The 24,172-nt window shown below is 38.3% G+C and overlaps 3 protein-coding genes across 3 annotated transcripts; 2 read left to right on the forward strand and 1 right to left on the reverse strand.

The window, feature by feature from the left end:
* Positions 1 to 933: 933 nt before the first annotated feature.
* nol7 (nucleolar protein 7) lies at positions 934 to 4,850 on the reverse strand. Its single transcript, XM_062993850.1, has 7 exons — positions 4,688 to 4,850; positions 3,237 to 3,297; positions 3,015 to 3,070; positions 2,810 to 2,911; positions 2,329 to 2,450; positions 2,025 to 2,102; positions 934 to 1,515 (listed from the first exon to the last, which is right to left on the reverse strand). Exons 1-7 carry the CDS (start codon positions 4,846 to 4,848, stop codon positions 1,442 to 1,444), a joined length of 654 nt encoding a protein of 217 aa, XP_062849920.1. The 5' UTR covers positions 4,849 to 4,850; the 3' UTR covers positions 934 to 1,441.
* Positions 4,847 to 7,996, forward strand: epdr1 (ependymin related 1). The gene is made up of 4 exons (XM_062992843.1): positions 4,847 to 4,953; positions 6,154 to 6,324; positions 7,018 to 7,226; positions 7,624 to 7,996. The coding sequence occupies exons 1-4, from the start codon at positions 4,847 to 4,849 to the stop codon at positions 7,812 to 7,814; spliced, it is 678 nt and encodes a 225-aa protein (XP_062848913.1). The 3' UTR covers positions 7,815 to 7,996.
* Positions 7,997 to 10,622: 2,626 nt separating this feature from the next.
* On the forward strand, positions 10,623 to 23,209 carry stard3nl (STARD3 N-terminal like). Its single transcript, XM_062992982.1, has 9 exons — positions 10,623 to 10,903; positions 14,178 to 14,455; positions 16,680 to 16,757; positions 17,472 to 17,549; positions 18,539 to 18,592; positions 19,476 to 19,593; positions 20,024 to 20,122; positions 21,295 to 21,350; positions 22,131 to 23,209. The coding sequence occupies exons 2-8, from the start codon at positions 14,261 to 14,263 to the stop codon at positions 21,345 to 21,347; spliced, it is 675 nt and encodes a 224-aa protein (XP_062849052.1). The 5' UTR covers positions 10,623 to 10,903; positions 14,178 to 14,260; the 3' UTR covers positions 21,348 to 21,350; positions 22,131 to 23,209.
* The last annotated feature ends 963 nt before the right edge of the window (positions 23,210 to 24,172 follow it).

The following is a 24,172-nucleotide window of genomic DNA, read 5'->3' on the forward strand; positions in this document are numbered from 1 at the left end:
AAGGTTTTGAAATGGGAAGTTCTACAAGGTCATGGTGTGTGATTCATCAATAGAAATGCAGTCTGGGGAATAAAGCAGAATTGTCTTCCTTGATATAGATGTCACCACACCATTGTTTATCCTTATTATCAATCATTTTGAAAGGAGCATTACACAGTCTTATCTGCTATTAAACTATGCTGACCTGTGATTCCAGTTGACCCAATTAATCAGTTTAAGATGATGTGGCATGACCTGAATAGGCTAAACCCACAATTAAATCAAATTCGTTCTCTCTTATGTTTGATCTGTGGTTTGGTGGGTAGCACTGTCACCTCACAGCAAGAAGGTCCTGGGTTTGATTCCCAGCTGGTGCTTTCTGTGTGGAGTTTGCATGTTCTCCCTGTGCTTGTGTGGGTTTCCTCCCACAGTTCAAAGACAAGCAGTCAAATTAATAGGAGATATTAAAATTGCCCCCGAGTGTGTTTGTCCTGTGATGGACTGGCGACCTGTACAGAGTATTTCCAACCTTTCGCCCAGTGAATCGTACCCACTGTGACCCTGAAAAGAACAAAGCGGTGGTAAAACAATCATTCAACAAATGTTGTACATGATTAGCAGCTACAGAAAACATCAGTGCTGCTCCAGAAGGTTCTGCCAGTTTGTTTACCATAATTTATGTGTCTGGAAGGTGAAAGTTGAGCTTGTCTGAGCAATTTTAATATAGAATTCAATCCCAGTCATTTTGAATGTTTATTTTTCTGTAAATGTATGATGATTTGCTGCATATTAAATGTTGGGTTTCATTTTTCCATACTGTAGAATAAACACCATTTCACCTTTTATGTAAATTTACTGTCCATACCTACAATGTAGATACAGTTTGTCCAGATCTCTGTCCAGTCTGGCAGTGGGAGAAGATCCTGAGCAGATAATACACTATATGGACACAAGTATTGGGACACACCTTTTAATTAATTAATTTATGTGTTTCAGCCACAACAGTTGTTAACGGGTATAACAAATCGATTATATAAAGGAACTGATGAGCTTCTAAATTTGCAGCAACAGTTTAGGGAAGGCCTTTTCCTGTTCAGGCATGGCTGGTGAGTGAGAAAATAGCATGCTTCCCATATAATGTTCTGTTTACATACGTGTCAGGCCACAAATAACATCTTTTAAACATTGACAGAAGCTTAAGATATGAAAAAAAAAAAACATTTTAATTTCAGCTTGTGCTGGTTTTGTGGCGTTAAACGTCAATGATGCATTTATTCAGCCACAAGCCCCCGTCCATGATCAAATGAAGCGTTTCTCTCCAGTAGGTCGGGATCAGGGACTCAGTGTTTGGTTTAGAGACCAGGAAGTTCATCAGCACTGACTGAAATATACAGCAACAACAGGAGCCGGCCGTCTCGATCATGTCTTCACTCCAAAAACGTCCTGGTAAACATCAGCACACTCAGCTGGCGAGGAGCTTGCGTTTGTGAATGAACCTCTTGTTGGACTTTTCTGCTTTGGCCTTCTGATCCTTTCCTGTATCGACAAACACACAAACTTAATTAATAGATGCTTTTACAGGATTTAACTATCCAGTAAAAATAGTGATTTAATTTTATTTTATTTTCATGTTTTACTACCACTATTCTGGTCAGGGTCACGACGGGTCTGGCTTTCCCGGAATCACTGGGCGCAAATGGACAGGCCACCTTTCCGTTACAGGGCCTAGGCCATCTTTACCCAAAACAAAGCTAATCATGTCTGTATAAAGATGCCTGACCGACTGATAGCACCACTGGGAATTTGAACCCTGGATCCTAGAGCTACTGTTTGTTTTGGCATTTTTTTCCAATACACACACTGGTCTGTGGTTGGTGACATTAACTGGCACTGCTACATATCTACTACAACTTAAAAAAGACAGTTTGCCAAGCATGAATTCTGTGAATTCTGCCTATTCAGGTCAACTCATCATGCAAATGTAGACTTGTCTAAAAAGCAGCATACAACATCACTACCTTGTAAAAATGAAATCTTACACTCACCCCAGTTCTTATTAACAAACTGCACAGCAGCTCCTTGATTGAGACCCCGTTTCTTTTCCAGTGACAGAAACTCAGCATCTAAAAAAGATTTCACAGGTAAGCAACACTGAATGATTCTTTTCGCCTGCTCCCGTTAAGGACTGCCACAGCAGATGCCCTTCCTGAAGCAACACTAAGGACACATTACTGAACGTACTGAAGCTTTAAAGACTAAAAAGCTAAACATTAAAACAATGATCAGACGACTCCTTATATCATATTATGTAGGTATGTGGGGGTATTGCTGGGAAGTTATTCTTCTTACTGGTGGTTCTCTGGCTTCCTGAACCATACAGTCTTGACTGGATGAAGTCCATGGCTGATTTTTGTAGTGAGGTATCAGTAGAGTCGTCCTTCAGTCTCATCACACTGCAGTTAGCCTGCAATCTAAAGTAAACAACATGATTACAGTTTAATCTGTGCAACATGAGGACATACTGTATATGCACATTGCTTTAGACTTTATAGTCCTGTATGCTGAATGGTCACACACAGCTCTGGTGGCATAATGATAAAATGGTCATTTTGTTAGGATAAGTCTAGTATTTACCATATTATTCTACCATATCTCCCCACCAACAATCACAAGACATCATGTGACTCATGGGAAATGATTGTCTGTTCAATAACTTTCCATTTTTGGAATTATTTCCTCTCACACAAGCTGCATCAACACATGCCTATTCAATAATGTCAAATTTGTAACAAAGCTAACACTCATTTCATAGTAAACCAGTCCACTTTACCTTCTCTGCACTTTCTTTGGTTTGGTCACCTTCACTTGCTCCTCCTCCTTCTCATCATCATCATCACTATTATTATCTGCATCAGAATGTGTTAACTTCCGTCTAAAAAACAAAAACGCATAAACCAAATGACTATAGCAAAAAGAAAATCAAAGTAAAAAATATGCAAGTGTGGTCACATATTCAGCACAATACAAGCACTTACTTCTGCGCCTTTGTGTCCAATTCTTCTAAAAGAGTTTCTGGCAAAAGTCTGTTTTTCTTTAAAATGTAAGAAATTATGTGTTATTCATAATATTTCGTAAGTATTTGCATAAATCACTCACACAGTTTGTTTAGGTCTAATTTACCAACATTAGTTTACAATTAGAAAGCAGTAACTGATTAAATTAGCTATATCTGTGAACTGTGATGCTTTTTTATGTACCTTTTGCTCCTGAAAAAACTCCTGTCTTTTTCGTCTCTTCTCCTTCAGTAACTCCTTGTCCCTAGTAAACACAGCACAGGTGTCATTTCTTACATTTCAGAGATTGTCTTATAATCTGGTGAACACTTCATCTCAGAATGCCACACAACATTATTAAACAGGTAAAGTATAAAAGTCTGTCTTAGCTGTACCTGAACTAGATATCATAAACACATTCTAATACAATCATTAACATGTTAACAGTAGCTGTAGAGTCATTTACATTTACAGATGGCTGTACTGATGGATGGTGACATGGGCAGAGTCAGCAAAGTGGAAGAGAGTTTAAAGGTTTGCAAGTCAGCAGTGAAAATATGTTACAGTAAATAATTATAGCAGAGTCTGGAGGAGCTGATTTCCTTTCTGCCAGTGTAAAACATAATCCATCAGATATTTAAAATTGCTTTTAAACCTTGTGAAATCCATAGACCTGGAAATGTGTAGGTACTGTGTAAAGCTTATAATCTGTACATGTTATTTAAATGACTGATATTTTAGTATCAGGATAGCATACGAACACAGTCCAAAACAAACTGGGTGGGGGCGGCACGGTGGCTAAGTGGGTAGCACTGTCGCCTTACAGCAAGAGGGTCCTGGGTTTGATCCCCAGGTGGGGCGGTCCGGGTCCTTTCTGTGTGGAGTTTGCATGTTCTCCCCGTGTCTGTGTGGGTTTCCTCCAGGTGCTCCGGTTTCCTCCCACAGTCCAAAGACATGCAAGTGAGGTGAATTGGAGATACAAAATTGTCCATGACTGTGTTCGATATAACCTTGTGTGACCTTGTGTAATGAGTAACTACCGTTCCTGTCATGAATGTAACCAAAGTGTAAAACATGACATTAAAATCCTAATAAACAAACAAACTGGGTGATTCTCATAATACTGATTATGAATGGCAATACAACCTAAAATCAGTGTGCGTGAAAAAAAAGTGAAATCCACTTTAATAAAAAAACACATTTAAATTTCTAATTAAAAAATAAAATCCTAAAATTACAGAAAACACTATATGCAGTATGAATACTTGTGTGCAAATCATTAACTATTACGTTAAGTTATGAACTCCTTATGTATAACAATAAAACCACTGGAAAAGCTGTGAAGCAAATATAAGATACAAAAATTCACAATTACATTTATATTTTATTAAAATATAAAAATTATTCATATTTTTATAATTGCCAACTTGTAACGTTACATTAATGTAAACATAACGTGGTGTTTTTAATGGCAGGGTTGAGAGTTCTATTTCCCCCCTACCGCACTAGCTAGGTTCCCTACATAAAGCTTTGCAATAAGAACATGCGCAGTATAATTAGTGCACTTCGCCTTCAGTCGCGAGTCATTTGGGATAGAATCCACAGCAACACGCTAACACGTGAGCTAGCTTGATCAGAACAGATGAGATAAATACCGTTTAACCGAATCCCGAGCATTTTTAACGCTCTTCAGAGCTGCTGCTTTCGACTCATCAAAAGCGACCTGCTCAGGTCCTTCATCATCACTGGACTCCACCATTTTATCTTGAACCGTTTCTGATATAGACTGAGAGTTTCCACGCTGAGGCTTCACCATGTTGGACGTGAAGAAGAAAAGCAAACGCATGAAGCTGGTCAGGTTTGAAACATCGCCACCTAGCGTTCACGTTCAGAGCTCCTTCTGCTTCTACTGGTTCTTCTGGTAGAACAAAACAAAGTGATGCACTGCTGCCTTCAAGTGGACTAAAGTCTGGACTACTCGTATACAAAAGAGCGTTTATAAATAAACGTAAAGAAATAAAAGCAAAGCAAAGAGAGCTTGTGTTATTACAGGTGGAGTTGTAACAGTGTTGTTCTGCAGCCTTATACTCGAACCCTCCAACAATTGTTTGCTATGTTTCAGTCTGCTTCTTTAACTCAATATTGTAAAAAAACAAACACTTCATATGTATTAATAGTATTGGGACTTAATAATAATAATAATAATAATAATAATAAAAATAATAATAACAATGCTAGTAATGGCAATGATGATGATACCAATAATAATATTAATAAAAGTATTACTAATACTATTAATAACACAATAATATGTATACTAACACTACTACTATTACTACTACTAATGATAATAATAATACTAATACTACTAGTAATAAAACTAATAATAATAATAATACAAATAACAATAACAATAGATAGACAGACAGACAGACAGATAGATAGATAAGATTCCTTTATTGATCCCCATGGGGGAAATTCGAGTGTTACAGCAGCTCCAGTACAGTGTAAGTACAGTAAATAGAGTAAATAAAAAAGGGTAGAATAAAATAAAAATAAAACATATTATATATATACAGTATGTATATATATATATATATATATATATATATTAACTGTGAAATGCAATTACTATCAAAAAGCGTATTAAACAGTAGATAGATAGATAGATAGATAGATAGATAGATAGATAGATAGATAGATAGATAGATAGATAGATAGATAGATCCCATAGGCATCCCATAATTAAAATAAACCATGTTAAAAAGGGGACTATATAGACTAATGAATAAATGAATGATGGCAGTAATTCTGTGGTTGGATGTACAGTGACAGGTTAAAACCCGTCATCATTAAACCGCCTCTGCTCTTCCATCAGTCCTATGGGGAGCTTTAATCGGTAGCTCTCGGCTTTAATCAGTCGCTCTCGGCTTTAATCGGTCGCTCTCGGCTTTAATCGGTCGCTGTCGGCTTCATTCGGCCGTTAATTCGGGCTCTATTACATCAGTGCGGCTCCGCGCCTGCGCAGACGCGCTTCTTCCATTATATACCGCACCGTTTATTGTGGCGAGATTTGCACAATGTTTGTTTTTACTCTGCTGGTGTTTTTATTAACGAGAAGCTCGCTCGGTGAGCCGGTGCAGCCGTGTTTAGCTCCTGTACAATGGGAGGGTCGATCTGTAGAATATGATCACAGTACAGGCAGAAATACAAGAGTAACACTTTCATACGACGCACCGAACCAGCGCATCAGATTACTGGAGCAGAAAACCGGACACACACCCTGCAAAAAGTACGAGTCTACATTCATCCTGCTTCTATTATTTTATATACACTTTGTTATTACAAAATACATAAAGCCATTTGTTCATTCTCTTGCACCATTATTTTAATTTACACAACTACAAAGTAAAGAATGGTGTTTTGGCCCAATTTAATTGTTCTTTGTAAATAGACACATTTTAAATTTGTAATGCCTTTTTGAAACATTCCACAATAAGCAGGTGCACTTTTGGGTATAAATTGGGTATAAAAGTAGGATCCACTAAAGGCTCAGTTTTTGCTAACAAAGAGTACTTCTAAAAACCATTGCCACATAAGACGGTCCACCACTGCATCAAGAAATGCAACCTGAATGTCTATTATGTGAAAAAAAATACACACATCAATTTGCAGAAGAGTTCTCTGGGCACAAGCTCATCTCAGATGGACCAACAGTGGAAATATGCTCTGATCAGATGAGTCCACATTTCAGCTTGTTTTTGGGAAAAGAAACATCATGGTATGGGGTGTGACAGTACTTATTGCATGAGTGACTTGCATGTGTGTGAAGGTACCATTCTTGATTTTACTGCAGTTTACAAAATGAAAAAGAAACAGGGTTTGTAGAGATGACAATACTAGATTATGTTATCGAACACCTTGTGATCTTGTGACCTAAGATTGTTCCTGTGTTTTATGACTCACAATTCTTCTCTTTCTCCAGGTTCTTTGAGTACATCTACTTGTACAAAAGTGGGGTGTATTTTCAGATTGAACAAGTCACCAAGACTTGTGCTAAGCTCAATTTAACGGAGGCCTGGGATCCGTATGACATCCCAATGAACTCCACGTATGAAGATCAGTATTTTATTGGCGGCCCTGGAGACATGATCGAGGTTCAGGAGTGGTCTGACCGAAAACCGGCTCGCAAAGGTAAGTGGTTCTTATGACATAGGTTTCCTATATAAAGATTTGCAATAAGCGCATCCACAGTATAATTAGTGCACTTCGCCTTCTGTCGCGAGTCATTTGGGATTGAATCCAGTGGACATTATGAGTAGTCCTTCTGCACAGGAGGTTAAGAACCATCTAACTATTAAACATAATTAATTGTAAGCCTGTAGAGGTAAAATTTTTTTAATGAAATGTCTTTTTCCCTCATGTTTTTCCATTTTCTACCTGCACCCTTGTATCAGTACCAGGTTGTAAACTGTGGCATAGCCTCTCATTCTACTTCTGGGTGCAAAACAACCAACTATCACAACTAACAAAAAAAAGTTACAAGAAGCACATATGTATTAATATATCATAATTTGTGTTGTCCTCACAGATGAGACCTGGGTGGGTGTGTATACTTTGAAGGACTGCTACCCTGTGCACGAGACCTACACCAAGAACAGCAGCGTGACCACCTCCACTCGCTTTTTTGACCTAAAGCTGGGTATCAGTGACCCTGAAGTTTTCACCCCACCCAGCACCTGTCAGTTCGCTGTACCTGAACGGATGGTCTCTGTCTGCTGAGCTTCTTATTCCTGCATATTAAATGTTTTGCATATAGCACACATGGAGAGTAAACATATTAAACTTTGCTTTTTAAGAGGAAAAACACAACAACATATATGCCTTAAACATAATTGCACATGAATGCACCAGAAACCATGCACACAAACCCCATTTTGCATTTTGTAAAATGCAGTAAAACTGGGATTTATTAAAATTCTTACCATTTTATTTAACTTATTTATTTAATGAAAAGGTTTTAATGTTTTTACTTATTTAACTGTAATTGTATTTTGTACATTTAAAGATGTAAATGTAAAAAATGTAAATTTGATGCCTTCAACACAATCAAAAAAGATAGGACAGAGGCGTATTTACCACTTAGTTACATCACCCTACATATTAATTACAACTTCTTAATTGTATTAAAACCCACTGAATCCCATTATCAGCCTGTGAATATGGCGCCACTCAGCAAATCCAACCAATCCATCTGCTTATTGTGGAGCATTTTAAAGGGATCTTATTTTGCCAATGTTCCAACTTTTTTGTGTGTTACAGGTATCAAAATTAAATTTTGATTATATTTCCAAAAACAAAAACAATCAAGCTGGTCAGCCAAAACATCAAAAGTCATTTCTTTGTATTCGAGTCAGTTATTGCATTTTACAAAATGTCCCAACTTTTCTGGAAGTGGATTTTGTACATACTGTACATGCAAGCTTGATTTATTCCCTTTTATTTTATGGTATAATGTTTACAAAATAGATTTTTCATCAAACTTAAATAAATGAACATAGGCTTATATAACCTAAGTGACTTAACTTAGTCTGCACCTGTTTCTGCTAAGGATGTTTTTTATTTGCAATGTGATATTGATATGGAAAATTTGTATAGCAATGCTGGTCCAGTACTGACAACTATCCTCACACAGTTTGTGAAAGGGGGTGGAAAATCCAGTCCAGATCCAGCATGTTAGGCCAGTATTACAGTAGCACTAATAACCAATAAAGAAAAATGTTCTTAATTTATTCCATTATGCACCTGATATTGCATGTTTTTTTATAAATTATTTAAACAAAGTACTTGTTGTTTTTAATTTAATTAATATTACCTGTTGTATGATTTCCTTGTCACATACACATATACGTACTTGTATACATACTCAAAACAATAAAATCAGTTTATCAAAGGAATTTTGCCTTATTAATCAGTTGAGTTTGCTGGGCAGTGATAGCTCAGTGGTAAAGATACTGGACTAGTAATCAGAAGGTTGCCAGTTCAAACCCCACCACCACCAAGTTGCCACTGTTGGGCCCCTGAGCAAGGCCCTTAACCCTAGCTAGCTAGCTAAATGCTGAAAATGTAACTGCTGGTCTTCTTACAGTGTCTTGCTGCAGACAAGCACTCTTACCATTTTAATGGCCATTTCTCTGTTTCTCCTTAAAGAGTCAAGAGGAATCTTCATCTTCACTTAATGAACCTAATTATTGTATTTTCAATGTCAACAGTAGCTTTTTACTGTTTCTGCTAATAAAACAGACACTTTATTCATGAAGCCCAAAAGTATATTTGCCTTTTGCAAATTGTAGCTTAGCGATTAAGGTACTGGACTGGTAATCAAAATGGTAATGCTGGTTTAAGCTCCATCGGGCGACGCACCACCAAAGGGTGAAAGAAGAAATTTTTCTATCACAGCTCTGACTGTTCTGGACAGTCTGTCTTGCCTCTGAATATCATAGTCCAATCAGCGTCGAGTTGTGTTCCGCACAGTACCGCCCCTTTTTGGGCGATTTCAGTCTGATTGAAAATCGCCCCGGATTGCTCTCATAGACTCTTTTTTTTTTTCGAACTGCAGGCGCTGCAATACAATCTGAATGGGTTCCGGGAGGGCTCGCACTTATGTGCTTGCATCACACGTAACCTGGTGTAGCGATCTCGTCACCATGACTACCATCACCTCAGTTCGGAGCAACTCCATCGTGTCATTAAGAGAAATGCCTTTCAGTCGTCGTAGTAATCAGGATAAATTAGCAACTTAAGAATTAGGACCACCCAGACCAAATTTAAACATCAAGCAAATATCTACAAAGGAGGGGAAATCATAGTTACAAGTAAATTACAAGTAAGTAATGTAATTTTTAAATTGTGAATTATGATTGCACTTATTGTATCTCCCCAATTGTTTAATTGTACTTCTTTATTCATTGCACATCAGCCCCGATGCCAATCTTTATTCTGGATCTGCTGCACCTAAAATAAAATGCTGTCTGATGAAGACTGAATTAAATTGTTAGGGTGAAAGCTTTACGTAATTTTATGATTAATGGTAAAGCTGGTCTCTCTCTATGTTCAAAGTTATTTGTGAGGGCAAACTGACAGATGACTTAAGATGTTAATTATTTAAGCTTTAATTTACCCATTGAACGGGTCACCTTGGCCATCATCGCAACAATTGCCCCCCCTGAGAGATTTGGCAGGAGCCGCCACTGGACAACATACTGTCACAGTTCTGTAAGTCGCTTTGGATAAAAGCGTCTGCTAAATGCCAAATGCAAAAATGTAAATGTAAATCCACATATCATCAAATTCCATTTAATTTACAGTCATGAATGTGTTGGGGTGCATCATGTCAGGCTGTGAGTGCATGTCTGCACCCAGACCCTTCTCAAAATGTGGGTTTCTAGCAGCTAAAGGCATTAAGGCAACAATGAGGCAACAAATAATCCAGCAAAATAATAATAATCTTTTGGCAGCCTTAATTATGAAACAGGTTTTAAAGGGACTTTGTAGTTTTCTTTAGAAGAGGGACTACAAATCCCACAATTCCCTCTTCACAAAAGAGATTTCCTGTCATGCTAGCGAACCACAGGAGTGAAGTTTCAGTTGTGTGTTGACTGAGGGAGGACCAGTGTACTTGACTAGAATCCTCCATTTATTTAGAGCAATAAAATAACAAACACTGGCAGGAGATGAGCTTTAACGTTTTAGAAGAAAACGCTTAGTGCTACCGGCTAGTTTTAATTTTCATTACCATTAGCTTGATAGATTTGCTAGTTAGACTGGATGTTTGTGAAGGAATTGGATTATTAGATGCTTTCAAAGTGAAGGTAAGTAAACAGCGCGGCACAACACCTACACATTACTGCTAAATTATTACTATTATTATATAATAGATATATCACACCATTCGGTTAGCGTGTTTGTTATTAGCTGTGTTAATAAACAGCTGGCTAGCGCGATAAATGTTTACATTACTGTGTATCTGGCTGTGTTCCAATCCGCATACACACACTACCTACCACCCACCTACACTATGTAATTAATAAAGGTGTGTTGGTTGTGTACTAGTTTGACATGCAAGTTATAAGCTAGGCATACTACACTCACTGTCCATTTTAACAGCTCCACTTACCATATAGAAGCACTTTGTCGTTCTACAACTGACTGTAGTCCATCTGTTTCTCTGCATGCTTTTTAGTCTGCTTTTACCCTGTTCTTCAATGGTCAGGACTCTCCCAGGACCACTACAGAGCAGGTATTATTTAGGTGGTGGATCATTCTCAGCACTACAGTGACACTGACACGGTGGTGGTGTGTTAGTGTGTGTTGTGCTGGTATGAGTGGATAAGACACAGCAGTGCTGCTGGAGTTTTTAAACACCTCACTGTCACTGCTGCACTGAGAATAGTTCACCAACCAAAAATATCCAGCCAACAGCGCCCCGTGGGCAGCGTCCTGTGACCACTGATGAAGGTCTAGAAGATGACCGACTCAAACAGCAGCAATAGATGAGCGATCGTCTCTGACTTTACATCTACAAGGTGGACCAACTAGGAGTGTATAATAGAGTGGACAGTGAGTGGACACGGTATTTAAAAACACCAGCAGCGCTGCTGTATCCACTCATACCAGCACAACACACACTAACACACCACCACCATGTCAGTGTCACTGCAGTGCTGAGAATGATCCACCACCTAAATAATACCTGCTCTGTGGGGGTCCTGACTGTGGAAGAACAGGGTGAAAGGAGGCTAAAAAAGTATGTAGAGAAATAGATGGACTACAGTCAGTAATTGTAGAACTACAAAGTGCTTGTATATGGTAAGTGGAGCTGATAAAATGGAAATGGAATGTAGAAACAAGGAGGTGGTTTTAATGTTATGGCTGATCAGTGTATATTAACATACACTTACAAGGGACTTGAAGACTGCCTTGAATTCAGTTTGTTTATTGTAGTTTTTTTTTATAGAAAATATGCTAGCTTGGAAATGTACACACACATAATATGTATATGTGTATGTACAATGTTGTAAATACTTTATTTGTCCTTAGTCTTCTGTATTTGTGTACACTTTATGTTCAAAAGCATGTGGACATCTGATTATGTGCTTGTTGGACCTCCCATTTCAAAATCAAATGCTGTTAAAATAAAGTGACCTCAATGTTATCCCTTTCTTGTAAAGGCAAGATGTTGAAATATGCCTGTGGGAATTTGTGCCCATTCTGTCAAAAGAGCATTTGTATGACTGGGCACTGATGTTGGCCAAAAAGTTGTTCAGTGGGGCAGAGGTCAGGGCTCTTTGTAGACCACTGGAGTTTCTTCTTTTTTATAGAGCTTGCTTTGTGCACAGTAATGCTGGAACAGGAAAGGACCTTTCCTAAACTGTTGCTGCAAAGTCAGAAGCATATAATTTCACTTTATATCACCGGTTTATTACACCTGTAAGCAATTGTTGTGACGTAATAACACAAATTTTTATTAGGAAGGGGTGTCCTAATACTTGTGTCCATATTATGCATAAAGTGATCTTCTATATAAAGACCTGAGTCACGGTCACTGTAAAATATAGTCATCACTTTCTGCTAACGATCCAGTTTTACTTCTTTAATGCCGGGAATATCTTGCTGTGTTGTTTTTGTGGTGAGGAAGTGCCCTGCATTCTTTTTAAACCTAGTATTAATCCAAATTACCGTGCAGTTCTGTAATTTGCTTCTTCTGAATTTCCCTGCCGCAAAATCTCAGTGGGGTTTTATTCAGAACTTTGACTAAGCCACTTTAGTCCAAAACCTTGATTTTTGTTTCTTGCTCTAGTGCTTTGAATTGTTGTGTAAGAAATGTACAGTGTGAACCCAAAGGTGTCTGACTGGCTTACTTTGTTGCTCTCAGTGGTATCGTTATCATAATAACAGGTCCAAACAAGGGTGTCTCCACCACACCGGGAAGACTTGACTTTGACTTATTTACCAAATGAAAAAGCAAATCAGGAAGGGCTGTAACTTCTCTCGCTGTGGGGTCAGATGATGTAATCAATTTAAAGGGATTTTGATAGTGAATGATCAACAACCATCATAGACAAGGAGAACTGGCCTAGATAGGAAGGGCGACTGAACTCTATTTCCATTGAGTCATCACGGTTAGAACTAGAGTGATAATTCCATACTGGCTGCACTAACAATAGTCTAAAGCAGAATTCATTGTTCTGTCAATGATGCTTCCTGATTGTGCTCAGGAGGCGAAGTGATAAATCACACTTACCCACTACCGCTAAGATACAGGGTTTGAATCACAACTGTGCTATCGACTGGTTGAGCATCTACTCAGTCATGATTGGCTATGTCTTGGGGGATTGGGGGATAGCAGAACAGTCTAGCCTTTGGGAGGTGCATCCATCAGTGTGCTCTTAGTGCCTGTCCCGGAAAAAGTGCCCGAGAGCCAGAGCAAGTACTTCAGAGGTTTAAAATTATGCAAACAAACACAAGTCTTTAGAGAAGATAATTGAAAGAGAAAGACAGACAGGCTTGGATAATTAACCCTATATTAATACTGGAATACAAGAGGGATTAAACCTTCAATTAAAGTGCATATTTACATAAGAAAATTAAATCTCTTTGGCGCTTGGTTGGTGCAGCAGTGTGTTGTAATGGGTCACTTATGCTCTGAAAAAGGGTTTTTACTTGTGCTAACTTGTAGTTTTATAAAGTTAATGTGCTACATTTGATTGTTTTTACTATTGTAAATATATTCGACATTTGCAAAGAACATAGTGAAACAGATACAGTAAAGGAATGTGATCAAAGCAAATGTTAAATCAACACATGTCAGGTCTGACTAGTTACATTCCTCCTTTCAGTTACATAATAAACCTTTATTGCTCGTAAAATGACAAAGGTGTGTATGTCAAGATAGTTACTGTAGTTACAGGTGAAAATACAACTGCCTTCATTACAGCCTTTAGAATTTTAATATCACTTATACAATACAATACACTTAAACATTTTAGCAGTATTCTGCTGTCATGTGACATTTTAACCACTCTGCCTTAATAAAATGTGCTACATTGGTGTAAAATGTCTCACTCGTGTGTCTCTCTGTTTCAGTTTTACTAAACATGGCTGCTGGTCACAGCTCTCTCAACTTGTGAGAGGAAACACTGGGCGTGGCCTGGTGCGAGTGACGGGTCATGGCCAGCCAGTGCAGCAGCCTGGAGTCCCAGGCAAGGTTCGCAGGCTCCATCAGCTCCACCCCGCTGTCTGGTCACATCGAATCATACGAGAGTGGAGAGAAAAAGTGCATCTCCGACGTTAGGAGGACCTTCTGTCTGTTTGTGACCTTCGACCTACTCTTCATCTCTCTGCTTTGGATCATTGAGCTCAATGTAGGTTTTACAGTTGCACATTAGCTCTGCCTTTATTCACACTTTGCAAGAGTGTAGTGTGAAAAACCAGAGATTCCATTGTACACACGCAATCTAAACACATGCTGCTCTTGCATGTCCTGTTTATATATATATATATATACACACACACACACACACACACACACACAGATAGATTTTAACATCATATTTTACACTCTTGGTTACATTCGTGACAGGACAGATAGTTACTGGTTACACAAGATTCATCAGTTCAAGTTTAATGTCAGACACAGTCATGGACAGTTTTGTATCTGCAATTCACCTTACTTGCACGTCTTTGGACTGTGGGAGGAAATCGGAGCTTCCAGAGGAAACCCACACAGACACGTAGAGAACATGCAAACTCTTCACAGAAAGAACCTGCACCACTTCAACTGGGAATTGAACCCAGGACCTTCTTGCTGTGAGGCGACAGTGCTACCCACCGAGACACTGTGCTGCCCCTGGATGGATGGATGGTTGGATGGATGGATAAATAGAGATACAGTGGGGCCAAAAAGTATTTAGTCAGCCACTGATTGTGCAGGTTCTCCTACTTAGAAAGATGAGAGAGGTCTGTAATTTTCATCATAGGTACACTTCAACTATGAGAGACAAAATGAGAAAAAAATATCCAGGAAATCACATTGTAGGATTTTTAAAGAATTTATTTGTAAATTATGGTGGAAAATAAGTATTTGGTCAATAATAAACAAGCAAGATTTCTGGCTCTCACAGACCTGTAACTTCTTCTTTAAGGAGCTTTTCTGTCCTCCACTCGTTACCTGTATTAATGGCACCGGTTTGACACCGTTATCTGTATAAAAGACACCTGTCCACAGCCTCAAACAGTCAACCATGGCCAAGACCAAAGAGTTGTCGAAGGACACCAGGAAGAAAATTGTAGACCTGCACCAGGCTGGTGAATCTACAATAGGCATTTACATTTACATTTTCAGCATTTAGCAGACGCTCTTATCCAGAGCGACTTACAGAAGTGCTTCCACAGTGAACATTTCATTCCTTAAAGGCAAGCAGGTTGGTGTGAATAAATCAACTGTGGGAGCAATTGTAAGAAAATGGAAGACATACAAGACCATTGATAATCTCCCTCGATCCCGTGGGGTCAAAATGATCATGAGAACGGTGAGCAAAATATCCCAGAACTACACGGAGGGACCTGATGAATGACCTGCAGAGAGCTGGGACCAAAGTAACAAAGGCTACCATCAGTAACACACTACGCCGAGAGGGACTCAAATCCAGCAGTGCCAGGCGTGTCCCCCTGCTTAAGCCAGTACATGTCCAGGCCCGTCTGATGTTTGCCAGAGAGCATATGGATGATCCAGAAGAGGATTGGGAGAATATCATGTGGTCAGATGAAACCAAAATGGAACTTTTAGGTAAAAACTCAACTCGTCGTGTTTGGAGGAAGAAGAATGCTGAGTAAACACCATACCTACTGTGAAGCATGGGGGTGGAAACATTATGCTTTGGGGCTGTTTTTCTGCAAAGGGGACAGGACGACTGATCCGTGTTAAGGGAAGAATGAACGGGGCCATGTATCGTGAGATTTTAAGCCAAAACCTCCTTCCATCAGTGAGAGCATTGAAGATGGAACGTGGCTGGGTCTTCCAGCATGACAATGATCCCAAACACATCGCTCGGGCAACGAAGGAGTGGCTCCGTAAAAAGCATTTCAAGGTCCTGGAGTGGCCTAGCCAGTCTCCAGACCTCAACCCCATAGAAAATTTGTGGAGGGAGTTGAAAGTCCGTGTTGCCCAGCGACAGCCCCAAAACATCACTGCTCTAGAGGAGATCTGCATGGAGGAATGGGCCAAAATACCAGCTACAGTGTGTGCAAACCTGGTGAAGACTTACAGGAAACGTTTGACCTCTGTCATTGCCAACAAAGGTTATGTTACAAAGTATTGAGTTGAACTTTTGTTATTGACCAAATACTTATTTTCCACCATAATTTACAAATAAATTCTTGAAAAATCCTACAATGTGATTTCCTGGATTTTTTTTTCTCATTTTGTCTCTCATAGTTGAAGTGAACCTATGATGAAAATTACAGACCTCTCTCATCTTTCTAAGTAGGAGAACCTGCACAATCAGTGGCTGACTAAATACTTTTTGGCCCCACTGTATATAGATATAGATGAACTTATGATTTGTTCTCCTTTTTGGTTTGCTTTAGGTCAATGGAGGAATACAAGCCAGCCTAATAAAGGAGGTGTTACATTACGACTACCACAATTCCTTTTTTGATATTTTTGTAAGTATATATTCATTTTATTCTGTGCAAAGACCAAAAGTAGAATAAAATAAAATAAATAAAATAAGAAATAATTGTGACTTAATTGACTTTAATATAAGGTCAATTAATCATTTTACAAACTGTTTTTTTTTTTAATGATCCACTAACCATAAAGGGGCCTTTAATTTTTCCTTGTGCTGAGAATGTGGGCTGTATTGCAGACATGATATTAGCTTTTAATCGTCTTTATCTAGATTTGTGACCTAATATTACAATATCAGTAGTTGTAATAATGTCAGTCATGTCTGTGTGGACACCTGGCCTGCCGATAGCACAAGTGAGATTCCTACCTGGATCTCAGTGGTGGTGGGCTAGTGTTATAGACCACTGCACTATCCGTGCACCTCCAGCCAGTCAGTTGGAAAATAACAAACAAACATAAAATTCAAAGAAATAAAATTCGAAGATAACTAACCCGACCCTTACAAGTGTATGTAAACTTTTGAAGCAATTCGATATTTAACAAGTAGCAATGTATGAATTCCTGCAGAGTTTCTGTGTGTAACATGCAGTTTTGTCTCAGTGCCCCAAGCAGCCAACATATTCATTAAAAACCAAATTCTTGATTTCTATCTTTGTAATTGTGCGTTGCCTTAGCTTGCCTTTAGGAACATTTTTATATCTTGCTCAGGCACAAGTCTCTTCAGTCCACATTCTCTGCTTTCGTTCTAGGTTTTGGCTGTGTTCCGATTTGCAAGCTTGATCCTGGCATATGCAGTGTGTAGACTGCGTCACTGGTGGGCCATTGCGGTATGTATACCCACACTTACATGTCTTAACACTATACACTATGTGAACACTCAAACCCGAGCTTGATGGACATCCCATTCCAAAACCATCATGACTGCACCCCTGTGCACATGTAGACATGGTTGTCATGGTTGTTGATGAGTTAGGTCTGGAAGAACTCCAGCAAGCAAGTCCTGACCTCAACCCCATCAAACACCTTAAGGATAAAAGGTGTTTGCAATAAATTGGAACAACTGCAAGCAATTATTTTTCTCCTACAGACACATTCCAATATATTGCATTAAGCGTTCATAGAAGAGTAGAGGCTTGTACAGCTGCAGAAAAGGGAAAGGGTGTGGGTGTGTGTGTGGGTGTGTGTGTGTGTGTAAGGGTGTGTGTGTGTGTGTGTGCGCGTACACTTTGGACAAAAGTATTGGGACACCCCTTCTAATTTTTGAGTTCATGTGTTTCAGCAACAACAATTGCAAGCAGGTGCAACAATACATTTATATAAAGAAAATGATATGCTTCCAACATTGCAGCATTGGTTTAGGGAAGGCCCTATCCTATTCCAGCATGATGGTGCCCCTGTGCACAAAGCAAGCTCTATAAGCTCAGTTTAAAGCAACTTCAGTGATCTGCACTGAGTCCTGACCCTCAGCTCCACTGAACAGCTTTGGAATGAACCGGAACATCAGTTGAGGCTTTCTTGACCGACATCAGTGCCCAGCCATACAAATCTCTTTTGACTGAATGGGCACAAATTCCCCCAGACAAATTCTCAAAGTCAAAGCTTTTTGATAAGCCTTGTTAGAAGACGGCTGTTGTTATAGCTGAAGATTACATAAGGTCACTCTATTTTAATACCATTCGTTTTTAAAGTTCGACTTCCAACAGGACGTGTTCAAATACTTTTGGGTAAATAGTGTATACTGGTGTTTAAAAACAATTAGTTGGTTGTTTACTATGTTGTAACATGTTTAAAGATATGATTTCCCCTTTCTTTACAGATAACTACACTGATCACCAGTGCTTTCTTAATTGCAAAGGTTATTATATCAAAGGTACGTTTCAGATTTTATCTTCCAATTTTTTTCCTTAGCAAAATAAAAACATACAGTGCTGTCGAAAACAAATTGCTCACTTTTTACATTTGCCGGCACTTTTGTTCAGCCAGCAAAGACTGTACTTGCAGTCACTCATTGTCCCGCCCCTTACAGACACACAGTTAATTATGGGTCGGTGTAGGTGCCCGACTGGCTGATAGCAGAGCTCGAGATCTCAGCACTGGTGGGCTTGCATGTCTTACCACGGTGCCACTTTAGCACCCTCTGTCAGAATCTTTCAGACCAGGCAAATATACAGTTACAGAGATGATCAGGAAAAAAAGCACATAATTTTTATAGCACTGTAACAACATTAGATTCAAGCATTAAAGCAAGTAACGAGAAGTAACCTCTCAGACATCAATATAACCCCACACTGTTCAGCATAGTCAAGTACTGTGTGGGGATTCCACAGGATGGCAGTATAACACAATTGTAGTACAGACCAGCCATATTTCATTCATTCAAGGTGAAGGCCTCGTCACGAAACAATATGAGGTTAAGGGTCAGGAACACACAGCATTTTAGTTTTCTGATGGCAGATTACGTTGTCCAGGCTTCAAAACCACTTGTAGAATTGGGGGTCTGTTACGACGGCCCTCCACCACTGAGTTCCTATAGTATTTATAAAGTATCGTAGGAGAATAATTCCTTTTATCGACATAACTGCACAAAATGCAGGAATACCAGTAACTGATACAGCATTGTAAATGTGCTTTCATTTCTTTTGAATGCATGTATTCTAATAAAATGTGTGATTTAATGTGACATTAATAAATTAAACCCAGTCTGCCCATAATTCAGCACCTGACTGTATATAGTGTTCATTGTTTTTGTCCAGCTCCTCTCTCAGGGCGCGTTCGGTTACCTGCTGCCCATCATCTCGTTCATTTTGGTGTGGATAGAGACGTGGCTTCTCGACTTCAAAGTTCTGCCCCAGGAGACCAGGGATGAGAACAGTGAGTCTTATACTACGCTATATGGACAAAAGTATTGGGACACCCCTTCTAATAATTAAAATAATATGTGTTTTTAACCATAACAACTGCTATCAGGTGTAATAACTCAGTTTTATTACAGTAATTATATGCTTCCAAATTTGCCTTATTAGTTTAAGAAAGGCCCTTTCCAGTTCCAACATGTCTGTGCACCTGTGCACAAAGCCAGGATTATAAAGACATGAAGAAAAGCTATCTCAGAAGAGTGGCTGCTGTTATAGCGGAAAAGATCACATAGAGGTCACTATATTTTAACTCAGGTGTCCAGTTACTTTTGGCCATATAGTGTATATGTATTACTGAATTTAAGGGGCATTTTTCTCTTAAAGACAGACGTATAATGTCCAGAACATTACCCCCTAAGACTGATGTGTGTATGTGTGTGTGACAGGATATCTGACAGTACCCAGTATCTTAGACAGAGCTCCACTCATACATCCAGGACCTCTCTCAGATGGTCAGTTCTACTCCCCACCAGAGTCTGTGGCAGGTAAGGATCAATCACTATCATCCATCATGCTCAACAGGACATTAAGGTCAGTGCTGTGATGTGCAGACCACTTCATTTCTAAATAAGACAAGGCCAATCATGTCTGTGTAGACGCCCAGTGGGTCAATAACACCACTGACATTCTAAGCCTATTTACTATTATTAGAACCAAAAGTATTTTATTTTGGCGTGCTGTTAGTTATAAAAAGTGTATACAGAGCATTGGGTCACAAAGAAGACCAGAATTGCTTTTGTTGCTTTAGTCCACCCTGGTATGATGGCAAGATGTTAAGGTTTTAAAGTTGGGAAATGTTACAGAATCATTTAATGTTGTATTTATGATTAATAATGACACTGTTAGACTAATCATACTTATTATGAATAATGGAATTTCATTTTAATGTTTTTTGCTGCTTTATCCTGGTCAGGCTCAGGTTTGGTCTGGTTTCCTCAGAATCACTGGGTGCAATGCAGTAACACACCCTGGACAGGACGCCCATTCATTTTGGCGCTTTGGCCACCCCCAGACTTAGCCAGTCATGTTTGTATGTAGACACCTCATATAATAATTTTTGGAAAAAAAAGTTGCTGTTAGATAACGTTCTTTATTAGAGTGTGCACGTGATATTACTCGACTGTTGAACCACAGAGAGAATTTCCTGAAAATACTGTCATGATAATCCAGGTGCACAATCATTTCACCTCAGAATGAAACCTCAGTCTTCTGAATGTGTTCAGTTCAGTCTTTACTTGTTTCAGCTTGAGTCCACATTGTTGAAGTCCACCACAGCTGAGATCCGGGTTTAAATCTCAGAGGTGCTATGGACCGGGCCAGACTTCTACACACACGATTGGCTGTGTCTTGGGGGTGGACGGGGTGTCCAGGATATTCCTGCCTTTTGCCCAGTGTTTCTGTAGGGGATACTCTGACCAGGATGAAGCATAATGAAAATGCAATTAATGAAATATAAATTAAATTACTACAACTTTTCTAAATATTGTATACAGCCAGGTCAGTTATATCACCTGATAATGGAATTTGATTAGATTCACTAAAAGTGTCCTGAAAAAAAAAAAAAAGTTTGGCCAGATTAAATTCATACCGTGTCATGTGAGTGTGTACTACATACAGATGTGTGCTGTTATTTAAAATAAATCTTTTCTGTTTTTAGATTCTGATGAAGAACTGGATGATAAACATGACATTGAGAAACCCATCGTCTAACAGGTACATCAAGAGCCACGTACAGACCTGTGATGTAATTAAGATAAAAAGAAAAGGCAGTTTGAGAAAGCTGTCCTGCATAATGCAGTTAAGCAATTGACATCCTGTTATGCTCTCTATTTTATCTCAGTTTTGGGTTAAGATACACTACATGACCAAAAGTATTGGAACACCTGTACCTATGCTTGTTGGACATCCCATTTAAAAAACAAATTGTATTAAAAATAGACTGACCTCTGTGATCTTTTTAGCTAGAACAAAAGCCACTCTTCTGAGAAGACTTTTCAAAAGACTTGAAATATGTCTGTGGGAATTTGTGCCCAATTATTTAAACAAACATTTAGCTGGTCACTACTGTAGGTCAAGAAAGCCTCATTTGATGTTTCGCTTCATTCCAAAGCTGTTCAGTGAGGCGGAGGTCAGGACTACGGTGCGGTCCATTGGAGTTTTTTTTAAACCACATAATTATTACATGTTCGCATTTGTTGTGGCTAAAACACATGAATGTAATAATTAGAAGGTGTGTCTCAATACTTTTGTCCATAGTGTATATATATGTCCAAAAATTTATGTTTTTATATTTTTAAATAAAGTTTTGAGTAGCATTGGTCCAAGGATTAATACTTGTGGTTCCTCTTTTACTATGTGGAGTATCAGACTAGTTGAACAATTGAACTGACACAAATTATTGTGGGTTTTAGTTGTGGCTCAGTAGCTTTTGGTGCTTAACCATTTTTCTTTGCCAAAATGTGCGACCCTGTGTAAATATCTCTGCTTTTTCAGTCAGGAGGGACGTCGGACTCGACATCAAGCTGCTTCAGTAGACTGACTTCTGTAACTGATCATCCAGTGTGACTTTGAGGGTTGATCGGTCAATCTTGTTTTTTTAGTTTGCAATATAACAATCCGTGTCATGTTCTGCTTTTTTATTATTTGCACCAAATGCACAGATGTTTACGCCACGCTGAAGGACAGAGTTCATGGTTAGAATGAATATATATATATGAATTCTTAATATGCTTGCCTTGCACTGATGTACATTAATGCTCGTTGTGATTTTTTTATGCCTTGTATGTGTAAAACATGAAATTATCCAGAATATGTGAATCACAGTTGATTAACTAAGCTTAAATGGATTAAGGTTAAAGTTCTAGACTAGTAATCTGTAGGTCACTGATTCAAGCCCCACCACCACCAAGCTGCCACTACTGGGCCCCTGAGAAAGGACCCACAAATAACCCACAATTGCTTACTATGTAATTAGCTACAATAGAAAGTTACTTTGGGTAAAGGCATCTGCTAAATGCTGTAAATGTAAATGTAGCTCAAGTTGTAGCGGTGCAACCACTGTTTTTAGGTTGTTCAGAATCTGACATTCATTATTCTCCATTATTCTTTCATAGTCATAATGAGCATTTTAACATGACAGTCATCAGTCTATATCTGTAACATTTACATTTGTATTATAGAAAATTCTGTATTACCTATAAAATATTTAGAACAGTTTGTTTACCTGCCAATATTAAGGGCTTATCCAATCTTGCATGATTTAAAACTGCATTTATTAGACAAGAATATTTCTTTAGATTTATAAATGTGCATCTCTTTTAGATGATATTTACAATGATCTGGTGTTCATTAAAGTCTTTTTTATTTTTATTGTTTTCCATAATGACTTTATTGTGTCAATACTTATGGTCATGCTTACAACTGAGGGCTTCTGTATCTAATTTGTATCTTGGACTGTAAACCTTTTGGATAATTTAGAAAGAAACGGTTAATGCCTTTTTTATGTGAAGTGATTCTATATGCATATGTGGAAATGTGAAATTATTTGTTTTAATTAAAGCGTTTTTTGTGTATTTCAAGTTAATTTTGTTTTTCTATTGTTACGCATACAAAATGCAATATAAGACAAGGAAAATATAACATGACACCATTAAATGATTGCATTATTTATTCAGAATTACAGATTTTGCAACACTTACTAACATTGGGGGGGGGGGGGGGATTATAACCACAAACGAGCTGAGACAATAAACACACAGCCGCAGCTAATAGTTTATCAGCTCAACTGTGGTGAAACGGCTGCATGTGTTTTTTTCTCCAGTAAACACCCTGTACATGTAAAACCCACCACACTTTCCTTTCACATCAGTTTCCATTATAATCACTGAGGTACACAACAGTCATTTACTTACTAAAACTAATATAAAAAAACAGAAAAGAAAAATGGTTGTTGCAAACTGTTTTCCAAAAGGCTCTGAGATCAACAACAAACTTTATTTAAGCTTTAAGACACCAATCAATTTATTTGGACAGCAGATTTTGTGTGACACGTGTTACAGCAGCTTCTTATTCATGAGAGACCTGTTTTTGTGTTTTTTTATTTTCATTTATTACATTACATACACACTAGGACAAATTGCTATAACTGTAATAGAATATTATAATAGTAATATAAAATTCTAAGCTGAAAAATAACCTTTAAACGCTTTATTTAGTTTAGTATAAAAAAGAGAATCTAATACCAGTGATGATTAATCAACTAAACACTTTGTAGTAGCCGTAGTAGTATAGCAGGAGTAGTAGTAGTCATAGTCACACACAAACTAATTCTTCTGATAAAACTCCCTTATAGATCTGATTTTACAAGTTAGAATGATCAAATACGTTAAATCTAGATAAATAAATTTACATATGTCTATATTAATAAGTTATATAACAAGAACGTACACTATGTAAAAACGTTTCTGCAACAAAATCTGTTCCATAAAGTGTACTTGAATAACTCCCATCAGTCACTTCTTATACACCTGCTTCTC

This window comes from Trichomycterus rosablanca, chromosome 4, assembly GCF_030014385.1.
Source record: "Trichomycterus rosablanca isolate fTriRos1 chromosome 4, fTriRos1.hap1, whole genome shotgun sequence".
Classification (NCBI taxonomy): domain Eukaryota; kingdom Metazoa; phylum Chordata; class Actinopteri; order Siluriformes; family Trichomycteridae; genus Trichomycterus; species Trichomycterus rosablanca.

Excerpts from the sequence above, each read along its gene's own strand:
- epdr1 (XM_062992843.1), top strand. The coding sequence starts at position 4,847 with ATGTTGGACGTGAAGAAGAAAAGCAAACGCATGAAGCTGGTCAGGTTT. Across the intron at positions 6,325-7,017 it reads GGACACACACCCTGCAAAAA|GTTCTTTGAGTACATCTACT; the intron begins GTACGAGTCTAC and ends CTCTTTCTCCAG. Across the intron at positions 7,227-7,623 it reads CCGAAAACCGGCTCGCAAAG|ATGAGACCTGGGTGGGTGTG; the intron begins GTAAGTGGTTCT and ends TTGTCCTCACAG.
- nol7 (XM_062993850.1), bottom strand. The coding sequence starts at position 4,848 with ATGGTGAAGCCTCAGCGTGGAAACTCTCAGTCTATATCAGAAACGGTT. Across the intron at positions 2,912-3,014 it reads TTGGACACAAAGGCGCAGAA|ACGGAAGTTAACACATTCTG; the intron begins GTAAGTGCTTGT and ends TTTGTTTTTTAG. Across the intron at positions 2,103-2,328 it reads AGGAAGCCAGAGAACCACCA|ATGCTGAGTTTCTGTCACTG; the intron begins GTAAGAAGAATA and ends AATCTTTTTTAG.
- stard3nl (XM_062992982.1), top strand. The coding sequence starts at position 14,261 with ATGGCCAGCCAGTGCAGCAGCCTGGAGTCCCAGGCAAGGTTCGCAGGC. Across the intron at positions 14,456-16,679 it reads TTTGGATCATTGAGCTCAAT|GTCAATGGAGGAATACAAGC; the intron begins GTAGGTTTTACA and ends GGTTTGCTTTAG. Across the intron at positions 17,550-18,538 it reads GTCACTGGTGGGCCATTGCG|ATAACTACACTGATCACCAG; the intron begins GTATGTATACCC and ends CTTTCTTTACAG.